Below are 14,616 nucleotides of genomic sequence, written 5' to 3'. Positions count from 1 at the left end.
GGTTTTCATGGAACCCTTGTATAATTTTGTGTGTTAGCCTTGTTTCAAAATACTTCAACATTTTAGTAAGAGTAGAATAAAATAAGGTATTCCCTATCCAGCCAGTAATAAAACACAAGGATTTCTGCATGTAGGTCTTCTGCTATGGCAGAACAGGATGAAATTCGATTCATGCTAACCAAAGGAAAGAAAAGCCAAAAGCACACAAAAGCATTTTTAGAGTTTGTAATATCTTAGCACACATGGTGCTGTAGGTAGGATAACATGAGTTACAGGGTAAGCAGTAAACTGAATAATGAATCTCTGTTTTAAATCCGAAGCTGAACATCACCTTTGTTAGCTGATACTTAAAATTGCTTTACGTCTTCAACCAGAGCTTGACAAATCCATGTACCCACAAAAAAGGAGGCTAGAAAACTGCCATCAACTTCTCAAACAGACTCCCTATGCTTTCACGTAATAAACAAAGACCACAGCCATTACGCTTACAAAAATAACCTTCTGCATGTGAACCGTTTGCGATGTTACAATTAACCACAGCGCCTAACTTCGTCGCTCCTTAAAATCTGCATGGCAGAACTTGTTTGTGACTCTAAATCCCAACTAGCACATTTGGTATTCAGGTAATGGCTTTGGGGTACACATTTCAAAGCCCGGAATACATTTACAGAGTTTCTTTCCAGATGATAATTCTTTCTTATTTAATGATGCATTATTTAAAAATACCCAGATAACCAGCTGAAACATTTTTTTCTGAAATGAATCCTGTGCTGACCTCTGAGCCCATTCCCTTCTGGGAATATGCCAAGATGATTCTTGCAAAAGCTACAGAATTTCACAAATCTCTGCCAAGAAGAAATTAAACTAGTTGTTGCTGGACCTGGAGACTAAGATCCAGCTACTGGAATCTGGACTGTGCAAACTACTGTGAGAGGACTGTGTATTTAAAGAGAAGCTGCTGAAGCTGCCAATGATAAATTTGTTAAACCATATACATTAACTCAAACCATAATATGCCAAATGCCACCTGTGTACATTTGGCAAAATGCTTGTCAGATTACTCCAGCACATCTGTGACACACCACATAATATTCAAGTTTTATTTTGGCTCTTAGACTACTACAGAAGATTACTGATACCCAAGAAAATACCTACAATTTATATAAAATGTTTTCATACTGCTTTAAAAAGCCACTAGCAAACAGTGGACACTTAATTACAGAAACAAATTGCTTGCTGCCAAAAGTATGCAGGCCATAATGAAGGCTTATCCCTCCAAAATGCAGATGAGCTCAGGCAATCTCTGAGGAAAAACAAAACAAAACCAAACCCAACCCAAAACAAAACAAAAAAAACCACCAAACAACAAACCCCCCAGTCCTCAGGTCCAACGGCTTTGGAACAAGGTTCAGTACATTCCTTTCTTTTCCTATCTGCTTCAAATGCTGCCTTGTACAGACACTTTATCTTTGACTTGGTAATCCATGCTAAACACTCCCTCTATTCTACTCTAAACAAGCAACAGCTGCATAACTTCGAAAAATAAAAATTAAAAATATTAAATACTGATTCAGATTTTTGAGCATAATTAGCTGCTGCCAAATTTGAGATAACAGAAAGAGACTAGGACAAATTTATATTCAGTTCACAGTATGTCAGAAGAAACCAAATATGTAACACTGCAGGGACTGTAATACTTAAATTACATATGATAAAACATCTGAAATACAACAGCATATTAGCAGGGATAGTTAACAGATCATTTATCCCAATTAAAAAACACAACAAATATCACATGTTCTCTCTGAATCCAAGCACTTCACACCAACACAAAAAAACCTCCTTATGACTAGACAAAGTAGTAAACCTGCTACTGAAGGTGGGTGTGAGAACTGGCTGAGGGAGGAAGGAGTACAGCTATACAATTAGATGAAGGAGATTCACGAGAGACCTTACACTAACTTGAAGGATGGACCCAAGTGAACCTCTCTCTCTGTACTGCCAGAACCTGCCCTCCGAGTCTCTCCAGGCTGCGTATAAGGTTGTGGGATGACCTCCTTTATTCCAGTCTCACAACCCCCTAGAACCACAAAAGGTGTGTAAATCTACATTATTATCCCATTTCTGAATCTTATACTTCAGGTTTAACACGCACTGATCAGAAGCTGAAATGCTTAAGCGATTCCCCACCAGCTCAGGGCAGCAGCAAGCACAGCTCACAGCATTGCTCACCTTCGCCACTGCACGCCAAACCTATGGAAGTTAATCAAAACACTAGACATAGCTTTTTAATGACTCAACAGCCCGACACGCTATCATCATCTCTTTCCAATATGTACTGTATTAATGGTTTTCACAATCACTACATGACTCACAGGCACTCTCAGGTTAACTCTGACAGGTCGCCTTCATTATTATTGCTGAGAGTTTAACCCCACTTTGTATTTACGGAAACCATGGCACAGAGGAAACAAACAACTCTGCAAAAAAACTAGGAAAAATTAGAAGGAAGAAATCCCACGTCTCTACACTGATGCTATTACCACTCTGCTGAGCTATCATCTCTCTCTGAGCCACAAAGCAGCTCAGATGGTGCAGAGAAGCAGCTCTCCTCAGACAGGAGGCAGATAACCACAGGGAGATGCGATAAACTCGGGGAACAGCTGAAAATACCAACAAAAGGTCATACAGCCCAAAAACCACGTCAGTTCAGGGTTTCTACGAACAACCTGAAATAACTGTCACGATGGCTCCCTCAAAGATCAGCCTTTCAGTGCGGCACAGGAGCCATATCCAGCACATTTTCATGGGAAGGAGAGAGAGGAAATAAAAGGGACACAGGCACATCCCGCTGTCTGCTGAGGGGACATTCTTGAGGAGCGTGACATCCATTTGACAGACAGTAAAGTCATTTTTACTGTGAGAATTTATATATTAAGAGAGGAAACTGTGTAGGGACTTAAGAAATATACCTGATTTAAATACAGAGGGAGGGTCTATGTGGCATGGAAGTTGGAGAGGCTGGCACACGATCACCCAGAGTATAGAGAAATACTTCAGCTGGAGAAAAACACCATGTTTTTCCAGAATAGGTCATCATGATAAGTGATCTCAGGTGCTTCACCCACAAGACTGCATGCCTTAACATTATACCTTTTTTCCATCTTTCACCTCTGAGTTGATCTTGATCCCTCGAAGGAAGAGGTCGATACCATGAAAGCATGACCATTCAAAAAGCAGCAGCAAGAATACTAGCAAAAAAGGACTTAAATCCCTTGTCCAGCCCCACAAATGAAGCAGCTGAGATCTGACAGAACAGAGGATTTGTCTTGAAACAACTCTCCTCAGCTGGCTGGCCTGCTTCTGCCCCACCAGATCCCCAGCATCACGGCCACCCTGCGCCAAGAGGGTAAAACCATTCCAGTGTACTCACAGTCGGCTGCTGTACACAGACCAGAAAAAATACCACAAACAGACTTATAGCTCATTATAGTAGATTGGTTTTAAAAAATAACCTACACATGGTGTTATCCATGCCAAATATGTCACAGAATTTTACAAATCAGTGATAGTATATATACCAATAGTATAGAATAAATTATTCAAATGGCAATTCATACTCCAAATGCATACTTAGACTGCTTCAAAAAGTAGAATTTAATTTTGAATTAATATCTCTTCTAGTCAAACCCACGAAATATAAAAGTATCAGTTACATACAAAAATCTGTGATTTGTATCAATAAAGTATTTCACTAAAAAGGTCAAATATTCTGATGAACGAGATTACATTTAAATAATTTCTGACTACTTGTGGTCCAGGGGAAAAAGCCAGCATATGCCCTGCAATGCACTTTCTGCCTACCTAGTTAAGTAGTTTATCACAAATATGCTTTGGAAGAAATTAATTAGTTCATTAGGTTTAGCTAATAGTTTGGTTATTCTCCCTTTGACAAAAGTGACATTTTAAAAAGCATATTCTACTTCAGAATACGAAATCCCACGTGACAAGTTTCAGAGAACACCAAGTACAAGCAACACATACCACCAGCAGCTGTAGATTACTATTTCTTTGGTAACAATTAAAAATAACTTTAAAAGACCCTAAGAACATCACAAAGGTACAGCTGCATTGATGCACTGTAATTTTTCAAGATTTGTTGAAGTAATCTCTCCTTTATCAATCCCTGAAATAAAGCCACAAATAAAAGACCTAATTCAGGCACTGACCGTGATGAATCCAAAGAGTGTTTTACTTTCTTGTTATCACAATAGCATAATTTTTGTTTTAAAAGAAGTGTGTTTTGAGGACTTCAGCAATTTTCTTCTCCTGAAGTACACCGTGTTAAAAAAAAAAAATACACCATTGCTTGGTAATCAATCACCTGCCATATTTATCAGCTTTCACATTCAATTTGCTAAAGTGAGGGACAGCTGCGTAAGGATTTCAAGAATGTGAAGGCTGATAAAAACAATGAGAGCCAGCGCTACACAAAATCACCCAAGTCAGCCTCCTTACCTTTCTGAGGCTATTAGTTTGGCAAACGAAGGCCTTTTAATGACGTTCACCCCACCCAAGCCTGTTTTTCTCATCAGAATGACTCCGCCTGTTTCCTCTGCACACCACAGCCCTCACCAAGCGCCTTCATTGTTCAGAATGGGCTTAAGAAATACTAAGAATAACCTCGTCATTTCCATCCCCTCCTACATTGCTCTCCAAGTATGAATCTGCCACTGATGGAAGGTTTACATTTGAGAAAGTTTCATGCTTAGATATCACGCTCCTACAATGGAATACAGAACGGGAACATTATGTTAGTATTTATTCTTTTATTTTTTTAAAAGATTTTCCATACCTTCATTTTGTAGCTCCCTCTTCACTCTGTCCCTTTTAAATGGCAAGTAGTGCTTACAGAAGAGTTTGAATTAACTTCACATAACAAGTTTAACACCGGCACAAGCAGCATTACACCACCTCATGTTTTCACGTCCATGGTCTAGAAGCACTGCTGTACCTATTCAGTTCTTGAACTGCTTCTTCAACCTGCCCATAAGGCTGTCATGCCAACAGCTACAATACTGATTCCTACAGTACAGACGCCTGCTTGTCAGACAGTATCTGGAGATCACCCGCGCATTTCAGAAAGACAACTCAAAGTGTCTGCAGACATCCATGGCTCTCCCATCAACACCAACCTGAGCCAGTTCCATATTACTGACCTCCAGATGGAAGATTCAACATGCCAACACTCAGAACTGGGTACCATCCAGTCCTCCCCCATAAATTTATTTTTAACTGTCAGAATCAATTTAATATGATATTTTAGAAGGACTTATTGGACATCCCAAACTGATATCCAGTGACAGGTGAGGAATCACACTGGCAAGGGGTGGACTTGCTCTTGGCTGATACAAAGGCTTGTAGCAACCAGAGTAAGAAAAGCTGATGCCCTTTTCTCCTTCTGCCTCCCTTCAGCTTTGGAGACTTACGTCCACAAAATTGTGGGGTTTTAAAAAATTTTATTAGTACTGCCATCCACAGAATAACAAGCAAATTAGTAAGAATTATGTCACAAAACTTATTCCTCTCCGAGTCACTCTGTGCAACACAACTGCAGAATCCAGCAGCAAGGGTAGGGGTATAATCCATAAGGCTTTGTAACACAAAAACAAGCAAGTGAGAGGTGGAAAGGATAAGAAGTTCACCCTCTGCACAGCATAGGAAACCCCTTTCCCAGTTTCTAGGAAGCAGCAGAAGCGAGTATATCTTTTCTCGCCAAAGGGCTGGTTTATTTAAGATGCAAGAAAAGTTACCCTTGTTCTCAACGCTAGAAGAGGCTCCCTACCCATATCCAGCACCTTCTATCCTTTTAAACACCGAGGCAATCCATAGTGCATTGGCCTAGAAAAAAGGGAACGCGTACAAATACACACACACACAGGGAGGAAGGAGTAGTTCAGAAGGTGCCCCATCCATCTTTTTTATTAGCACTTGGTCAGAAAACATCTCATTAATTGGTCAGAAAACATCTCCTGAACTCCTCAAGAAACAAAAAGCTGAACGTCTAAAACCTCCTATCCAACTACTGCCATGAAACTGTTTGAGGTTAATTTCCAGTCTTGAGAGGAGCATGGAAAAGAAGAATTGCCAACATCCCCCAGTTAGGTTTGTAGGAAGTAACCGAGCACTTGAACTTGTGCAGCGCTTCACATTTTCTCAGTCCTCTATAAACACTGGCTAACATCAACTAACACAACAAGAGCTTCCTAGCGTAGTTTATATACAAAACCATCGGACCAGTAAAACAAATACAAATTGATACTTCTGAAGATAAATAAATAAGCTTACTGACCATTGGAAGCATACTATGTTTTACAACAAGATTTGTGAGTTTAGCTTTTAGCTCAAGTTCACAGCTCACACTGTAACAGAACCAGTGTAAAAATAATCTGTATAAATACACAAGGAGAAATGACACACAAACACACTACACATACTGTCTGTGAAATACACTATATATATATATGTAATTTCAAAATTGAACTGTATGTATGCAGCATTTCAAGAAGGCATTAAAAAAATTAAAAGGAACAAGATCTTTATGTAACTACATTACAATGTATATAAAATGATTAAACACAGGTTATGTTCTTTGACATTATTTATAATGTAATGATCTATGTACCATCAATTTAAAAAAAAAAAATTGCCAGGCTTAATCCTGATTTAACCTCACCCTTAATTATTAAAAATAGTTAAGCACTTACCATAATGTGATTGAAATGCCTGTGGTTTTACGACCTGATTACAGTGGTTACACATCACCAAATAGAAATCATCATGAGCCGGGCAAAGACCAAATATTGGCATATCTAAAAACAAAAAGACAAAATGGCATCTCTCAGCTGCTGTCAATTATTGAAAAAAACAGTTTAATTACAGAGCCATGACACTAGTGTTGAATCATAATTTTAATACATTTGTATCAAATTTGAAAATGAGGAAAAAATAGCATATAATGCAATAGATAATTTTGTGCTGGAGTATTACAAAAGCAAAAATCTTCCTACAAAGATAAATGTAAAATGAGCAACTACTTGTAGAAAACATCTATTAGAAAACTGATTTAGGACTGATTATCTTATACCAAATGCAAGAGTGTAATAAAAAAAGATTGACTTCAAATGACAAACACAACATAAGAGGGGATGTTCTATGTATTCTGAAAGGAGTTTGGATTTCATTCCAATTTCATTAAATGAATCCAAAAATGAACTTTATTTTCTATTTAATTTTTTTAAACCATTTTAAACACACAGCCGTTTACCAGGCAGTATTACACGCCTAATGGTTTTATTTGTTTAACAGTGCATTATAGTCCAGCCATCTGCTGCCAGAGATCTGTGTAACAGCTATATAAGAGAGAGAAATAGAGATAACGGTATGTCAGAGCACGTGTGGATTTCAGAGATAACACACATGCTTGCAGACTTTTTCTAATAAAATTAGTTTCTACAATTTTGTTTTTAAGAACACAGTTTCTTAAGAATATAGTTTAACAGTTAAAACTGCATTCAGAGACTACTGGAGCACTAAATAAAACATATACTACACAACTTAAAGGTATATTACATTTACATAACTAAAAGTGCTAATCATTAGAAGACAAAAAATAGGAAACTGCAAACATAATAGTATAAATTCATTATTGCCAAACACGTGGCTAAGGTATCTATAACACTATTTAAAGGTTTATAACTGATATAAGAAAACTTATTTTCTTAAAAAAAATACTCAAGTAATGGATTTATCTTAACAGTAACTTAGAAATTAAGTTAAACTTATTTACCTCTGTGCTAGACCTGACCCAGAGTTTTGTTTTAAAACTACTAATTTGCCTATGTGCATTTTTAACAACATCCATATTTTTGTTCATTAATGGAACACCAATTATGAAATAAATTGAGTGGGCTGCATTTTAAGGGTGAACGTGCCGTAACACAAGGTAACCGCTGGCAGAATGATGCTGTCAGCCCTGTAGAGCCCCACGGGCTCCACTCTGCTCCTCGCAGACAAAAGAGCATGTCCACACCAAACGGCTTCCGGAATTAAGGGCTCCCTTTGTAGTATCTTAATCATAAAAATTTAATTTTCTTTAAAAAATAAGGTCTACCCCAGGTTTTCCAAAAACCTTATTAGTACTACATTAAAATTAAGCATGTGCAATAACAGCTGCAACTGAATTTTGCAGTTGAAAGCAAATACAATGACCACGGACACAGAGCTACACTCATCTAAGTCACAGGCACCTTTTTGCAACTGAGGTTATATTGAATAAATAAATGAATAATAATATGATTGGCACTTCATTAAGTAGCGACTCTTGCTTTTTTATTTTTATCGTATTTATTTTTAAAAGTATAAAGACCTCGGGCACACCTAACTTACTGCAAACTAGGCAAAACTAGTAAATATAAGCTGGGGAAAAAAATCAGATACGAATAATAAACTTCTTTTCTTCAATATCTACTTTCTGTGATGTAATGTTAAGCTAGGTAAGAAAAAAAAAGGTATAAACTTAAATGTCATTGCTAACGTCTCACGCAGGAGCTCTTTAGGTATGCCTGCGTAAAGAAGTTTCCACACGGCAAGCAAGTACTCCAGGGTCACTTCCATTTGCCTACTAATACACCCTGATGAATGGGACAATAAGAGCACGCGCTGCCTGCTATTTACGTTGTTAATAGCACACAGACAGGCTACTGCTGGATAACGTCTAACCAACTGTAAATCCACACCCCGTAACCTGTGCTCATAACCCTACCTTTTCAGACAACGCTGGACGCGCAGACTTTCCACCAGCTTGTACAGCATGTAGGAAATCGTTAGCACGAGGAAAGGATTGCCTTCTGTCTCTCTGGCAAGATAAAGCACTCCTTGACACTAGTCTGAGACATGACGCTCACTCTACTTAAGTACCCTTTTATGAATATTTGCTGGAAATAGAGATCTGCAAATTTAAATGACAAGTGAAACAACTGGCAGAAATTGATGTAAACAAAAATATTCTCCTATTTCAGCTAGGTGATCTCAAGATACCTGAATAATTTATGAGCACCCTTTACACTGTGAAGCACATCTTCAGAGTTCTAAAATCAAAGCTCCCAGTGACAGAAAGCGATGCCAAAATACTAGGGAATACACAAACTCATAAAGAACCATTCTAAGAGTAAAACCACTTGACGCAGGAAAAAAAGGATTTGCTGCACACCCAAAACCACAACCGTGATTTCAAAGGAAGTCACACACAAGACTTCAGCCAGATCACACAAATCAATGTAAAAGACGTTCTGCCCCCACAGGACTCTCGTACAGTACTGTTAAGAGAGCAGCATCTAAACATAACCAGCAACGGCGTAGCAGGAAGGTTAGAGTCCTAGATGCAACTCCTTTTGTTTTCTCATATAAGGTAAAATAAACTATAGCTTTTTATTATCAAAGCATATATTTAAAATAGATACAATCAATTCCTTTTGTTAGAGAAACCCACAGGGCCCCAAATAACGTTGGAACTTGACTATGCTGAGCACTGTGTGAACCCACAAGACCAGCCCCTCAGGGCCACAGACTAGATACCAGTGGGCAAAAAGTACTGTCAATACTTTACGGAGACCTGAACTTTAGTTTTAATGATGGGTTTGGAACTGTAAGGCGTGTGACCAAGATCAGTTAAAACAACTGGAAGAGGCCTGAATCCACACTTCCCAACCCAGGAGCTGCAGCCTTAGGCAGGTAAGCTCCCACACGTTTAACGTGCTTCACTCTCATTTCAGTTGAGCAGAGCAAGAGCAGGTTTCAGGGAAATCTTATTTCCGTTTCTGTGTTCCAACGGGGCAAACATCTATGCAGCACTGTTATGAGAATGACAAATTAGACTGTGCGAATGTTAGAGAACAATTTAACAGCTGACGTAAGAAGTACGTACCAAGAGCAGGAGATGGATGCCTAATTTTTCTGTTCCCCTCTCAACCACTTATGAAAGTTCACAAGTCTTGCAGTTGATATTCTAACGTCTAATACTTTATACCTATTTCACTTAATGGCATGCAAATTCTCTATTTAAAAGTCTAATTAAGTTTATAGTATTTCACCACTGTCACTTCAGACGCACTGTTCCTCCGAGTTTAAAGATTACTTTTTGAAATACTTCACTGTAAATGTAAAGCTTGTGCCTCTCAAGGAACAGCCTAGCAACCGTGATTCATATGTTCCTCTTTCAAAGCTGGGCTCATTTAACTCTCTCCATCTGGGAATGTTTTTCAAGGTCAAACTAAAAATTTAAACCAAGACCCCAAACTTTCAATTTATTTTCCCATAAACGCAGTATTTATACAGTATCAACATACAAATCCTGTTATAGAAGCTGCCAGTTACATGATTTCTATTAACGCCATAAAGAAAACCAACTTAATTTACCTCCATAGTATGAAACCTCTGAATGCTTTGACCTCCAGAATTCACTTCTCCTTTCAAATGTAACTTAGTTACCGTGTTTTTAAAAAGGTAACTTTAAATCATATATTGCTGTACTTTTTATCAAGACTAGACAAGCCCATGCCATAAGCAGTTCTGAGATAACTGCATTTTTTGCTGAACATGTAATACGGAAAATGCTTCTTATTTGGAAAAGGCCAATATAGCATCTTTTCTAATAAAAAAGAAAAAACAATAATAGACAATCTGGCATACCGTACATCAAGTAACATGGCACTCACCACGTCTACTCTGAAAAACTTTCCTAAACTGAGCTGCCATCTCCTCTTCTCCAGAGGGGTGTAGAAGCACATAAATCATCTAGTAATTTCTTAGCATTTCCAGCATTCTCTTTCAGGATAGTTACCCTACAGAAATTCATCCTTGTAGGCATTAAAAGTGTCTGTGTACTCTCAGTTCTATTACTTAACACCACAGACAACAGAACAAATAAAATGGGCTAAAAAACCTGCAGTCAGAGAACAAGTCAGCAGCTTGTGTTTATCGAGCCACTAGATTCAGCAACTACCACAGCTCCACTGCATATTTTTATTGGATTTTTTTTTAACCCCCCAAATTTATCAAATTTCCTACAAATCTTGTTGTCCCTTTTCAGAACAGGACCACTGCACAGTCCATCTATCCTAACATCTAATAAGACAACATCCCTTCTAGAAATGAAAGGAAATATCACCAAAAAAAGTGAGGTCAAGATCTTCTCCAGGACAGCAAACTCTAGAGGAAGAGGGTAAAAGCAGCCCTAATCCTGGCTGTTTGCAGAGACCAGAACACAAGTTTCCTATTTTGCAGAAGTCTGCTCACCGTGACTGAAAAAACAAGGATGAGAGTGAAAACTGAAACAGAGGAAGAGAAAGCAAAACTGGCAAGGGCAGAAGTGAAAGGGCAAAGAACAAACTCTACTGGAGTTTGGGCAAAAGAACAAAAAACTTGATGAAAAACAGTGACAAGAATAGATAAAAGTACTGCAGAAATATTTTCAAATCCAGAACACTGCTAATGCTCAGTTCGGCCCTATTCATTCTCAGCATAAGCACCTGCTCATTAAGATTATTTTTTTAAGTCTGACTGTGATTTATCAAATACGTACGTACCACTTGCCATTTAGTATAATTTGACAATGGACATTTCATGCTGATGCCTGATGTGAACAGTAAAATGTTTTGACTACAAAGATCCCCACAGCATAGCACAACACCAACCTCATTATACTCCCATAATATTTTTAATCACTACAGTTAATATTAGATGCATCAAAACACAATGCCCTAGACTATTAACTTTACACTCACAACAGCTGTAACTCCCTATCATCTTTACAACTCCCCAAACACAGAATTTATTTTTCTTTTTGCTGGGGCCTGATCCAAACCCACCCTAAGTAAATGTACCAACTTTTATCAGATCCCTAGGCTTTCCATTAAGACACCAGGGAACTGCTTTGGAGGTACTATATATGGAAATTGTAAATATACCCCTTTATTGTGAAATGTGGCCAAATCTGGATTGTTTGAACTATTTACTTCATGGACCAAGTTCAAATAATGTCCACAACAGCTATCTTGAATACATTTGCTCCGTACTGTGTTTTCTCTTCTCATTAGAAGAGAATCAGTCTTGATCATACTAAGGTAAAAAATACTAAGTACACCTTGTTTTAACTTAACTGGTAGATCTCTTTCTCTAAAGGCATGCTTTTAGTAGAACTTTACGATAACACAACTTTGGGGGAGAGGCACAAGAAGGGAGAAGGAAGGTGACTAACCAGCATTGAGGACCACATGAAACAGCCTGCACCAAACCCAGGCAGATTGCAGACAGAAAGCTGAGCTTGGTTACAACCAGACTAACAGCTTAGAGTCAGCCCAAAAAGGTAAAATTCTGCCAAGAAATCTGCAGGCTGGGTGAGTCCTGCTGGATCTATTGCTGACATTAGCTGTCAATAACAAGTAATCTTCAGGTACAAGGAGGATCTTAGATGTAAGACCGAGGCAGCAAGCTTTCTGCACAAACAGCACTAAAGATATCTTAACTAACTCAGTTATCTTAAGTAAAGCTCCCATCAATTCTAAGTCATATAGTCCCTTATTTTAATTAATACGAATGGTTAAAAAAATTTATCTAACATCTCAAAACTTACCTTTCATACACAAATACTTCACTTTCTGCAACTATAATATTATTTTCTACACAATATTTTTCCAAACTATTTTCCAGAAACACTCAAGTGCTTATCACTCATGAACACATGTGTTTTTGTATACTTATCAATGTTGAAATGAAATTAAACTACTGGCATTTTTTTTACTGTGTACTATGCAAGATTATAATAATAATAAAAAAAGAGTATTCCTAAACAGATACTGTGAACAAAATAACTAAAACCATATAATATTCAGAGTGCCCTGGTTTCCACAAGTTTTAAACCAAATTAAGAGATTCTAGTAAAATACACATACTTGAGGGTTTTCTGCAAAATTTCAAGCAATGAACGCTTATATATTACTAGAACACAAGTATTTTACGAACCATATGTGCAGGCATAACAAATGTGTGCCTGCAAAGAACATATGCATAATCAAACAAACCAAACATAAACCGATCAAATTTACATACAGAAACACTTTTTTTTAAAAAAATCTGTCCCATAAGGTTTGTGCTCATGTTGCCTCAGATACAAAAGAACCTTTTAATACAAAATAAAGCAAAACAAATGGACTTTCCCATACCCAAGCTGTTTCATTTAGGTTCAGAGGGAAGCATTACTAAAGTATTTTCTGCAAGGTTACCTGTTTTTTCAATTCCTTGCCAACTCTGCTCTGTTCATTAAGTAACTTAGATTTTTTGCATATACAGTTTTGAAAGCCCAGCTATTTGAGAAGATGTTTGTTTGAAAAGCACAGCTCTCCTTGAGTTCTGAGCACAAGTGCATGAACTTTGTTTCACCGTGCAGTTGCTGACTGATCGGATGAAGGAAGAACAGCTGAAGATTTGACTAAATGTTTTTTACTCTATTTTCCACTTTGGCAAATACAGCAATTGCACAGCATTTTATGGAAGTCCTAAGAACACCCAAACCTCAAAGTTTTGGCTGAGAGAAAGGACTTTCACTTCAAGACCAAAAACCCCACAATCTCGTTTAACTAGGCACAGGAGCTGCATTACATGATTCGATCACTGTCGTAAATCTTCACTAGTGTTAGAGCACTGTCTCTAAAAGCAGAGCCCTGTCTGTCCAGTCTCCTTCTGAAACTGAAGCCAGTCTATTTTTCCAAAGCTATGCTTCTGTAATTTTGACCTTGCTTTCCCAAATTCAAGGCAGAATCTTGCCCGGTGCAACCCTGATAGGGTGAAGGAGGACCTACCTCTCCCGACTCACATTTTCTGTGGGTTCAGCCATGCTGCATTTCCAAAATCCCATCCCCTGCATCACCCCCTCCAGCTTCACCTCCAGCAAAAAGGTTTGCCACATGCTGCAGGCAGTCACACTCCTCGGTCCATACCCAAGCAGCAAATCCAAACACCAGGCCTTCTGCGAGGCTACGAGCACACAATCACTGCACTTCTCCTGCAGCCTTTCCTCCCTCTCTTTGTAGGGATGCAGAACACAACACCGACAGTTGCTAAAATTCTCTAAAATTTCTCTAAAATTTAACAGTCTTGGGACATTTCTGTACCGTGCCCACCAATAAAAACAGAGCAGACACCAAAGAGAAGTGTGTCACGCACACATGCACCTGCAGCCCAGCGTGCAGCTGGGAGTTCTAATTTTAGGCTCCCAAGATTTGAATGTTCCTGTAATTATATATAAAACACACATTAAAGCAGACATCTAAGTATTTAGATAAATTCTTTGTATACGAATTCACCTACACACAATTAACCTTTTGGAAAAATCTAACACAAAACGTATGTCAAATTGTTAATTCAAAACTATTAAACAGGTTTTCTAAGTTTATTATACAGAATAATACAAAATTTCAGTGAGCACATTTACAGAAGATTGTCTGTAGAAAGACTGATTAATAAATTTCTCAATGAAACACAAGTAGCATATTTAAAGCT

At 38.0% G+C, this 14,616-nt stretch overlaps 1 protein-coding gene across 5 annotated transcripts in view; it reads right to left on the bottom strand.

Annotated features, from left to right (window-relative positions):
* Positions 1 to 14,616, bottom strand: part of ATXN7 (ataxin 7) — a 90,218-nt gene that overhangs the window by 32,494 nt on the left and 43,108 nt on the right. For 3 of the 5 annotated variants that reach the window (XM_068408662.1, XM_068408664.1, XM_068408665.1), the window contains exon 5: positions 6,768 to 6,872. The exons of 1 other annotated variant lie outside the window; for it this stretch is intronic. In XM_068408662.1, coding sequence (XP_068264763.1) covers positions 6,768 to 6,872 — 105 coding nt within the window. Of the gene's footprint in view, positions 1 to 6,767; positions 6,873 to 8,824; positions 8,895 to 14,616 lie in introns of those variants that run through there. One more of the 5 variants, XM_068408667.1, reaches the window with a different exon arrangement.

Source organism: Nyctibius grandis, chromosome 10, assembly GCF_013368605.1.
Source record: "Nyctibius grandis isolate bNycGra1 chromosome 10, bNycGra1.pri, whole genome shotgun sequence".
In the NCBI taxonomy this organism is placed as follows: Eukaryota; Metazoa; Chordata; class Aves; order Nyctibiiformes; family Nyctibiidae; genus Nyctibius; species Nyctibius grandis.
Note: the sequence above shows the minus strand (reverse complement) of the source record. Positions and strands in the feature narration are given on the sequence as shown.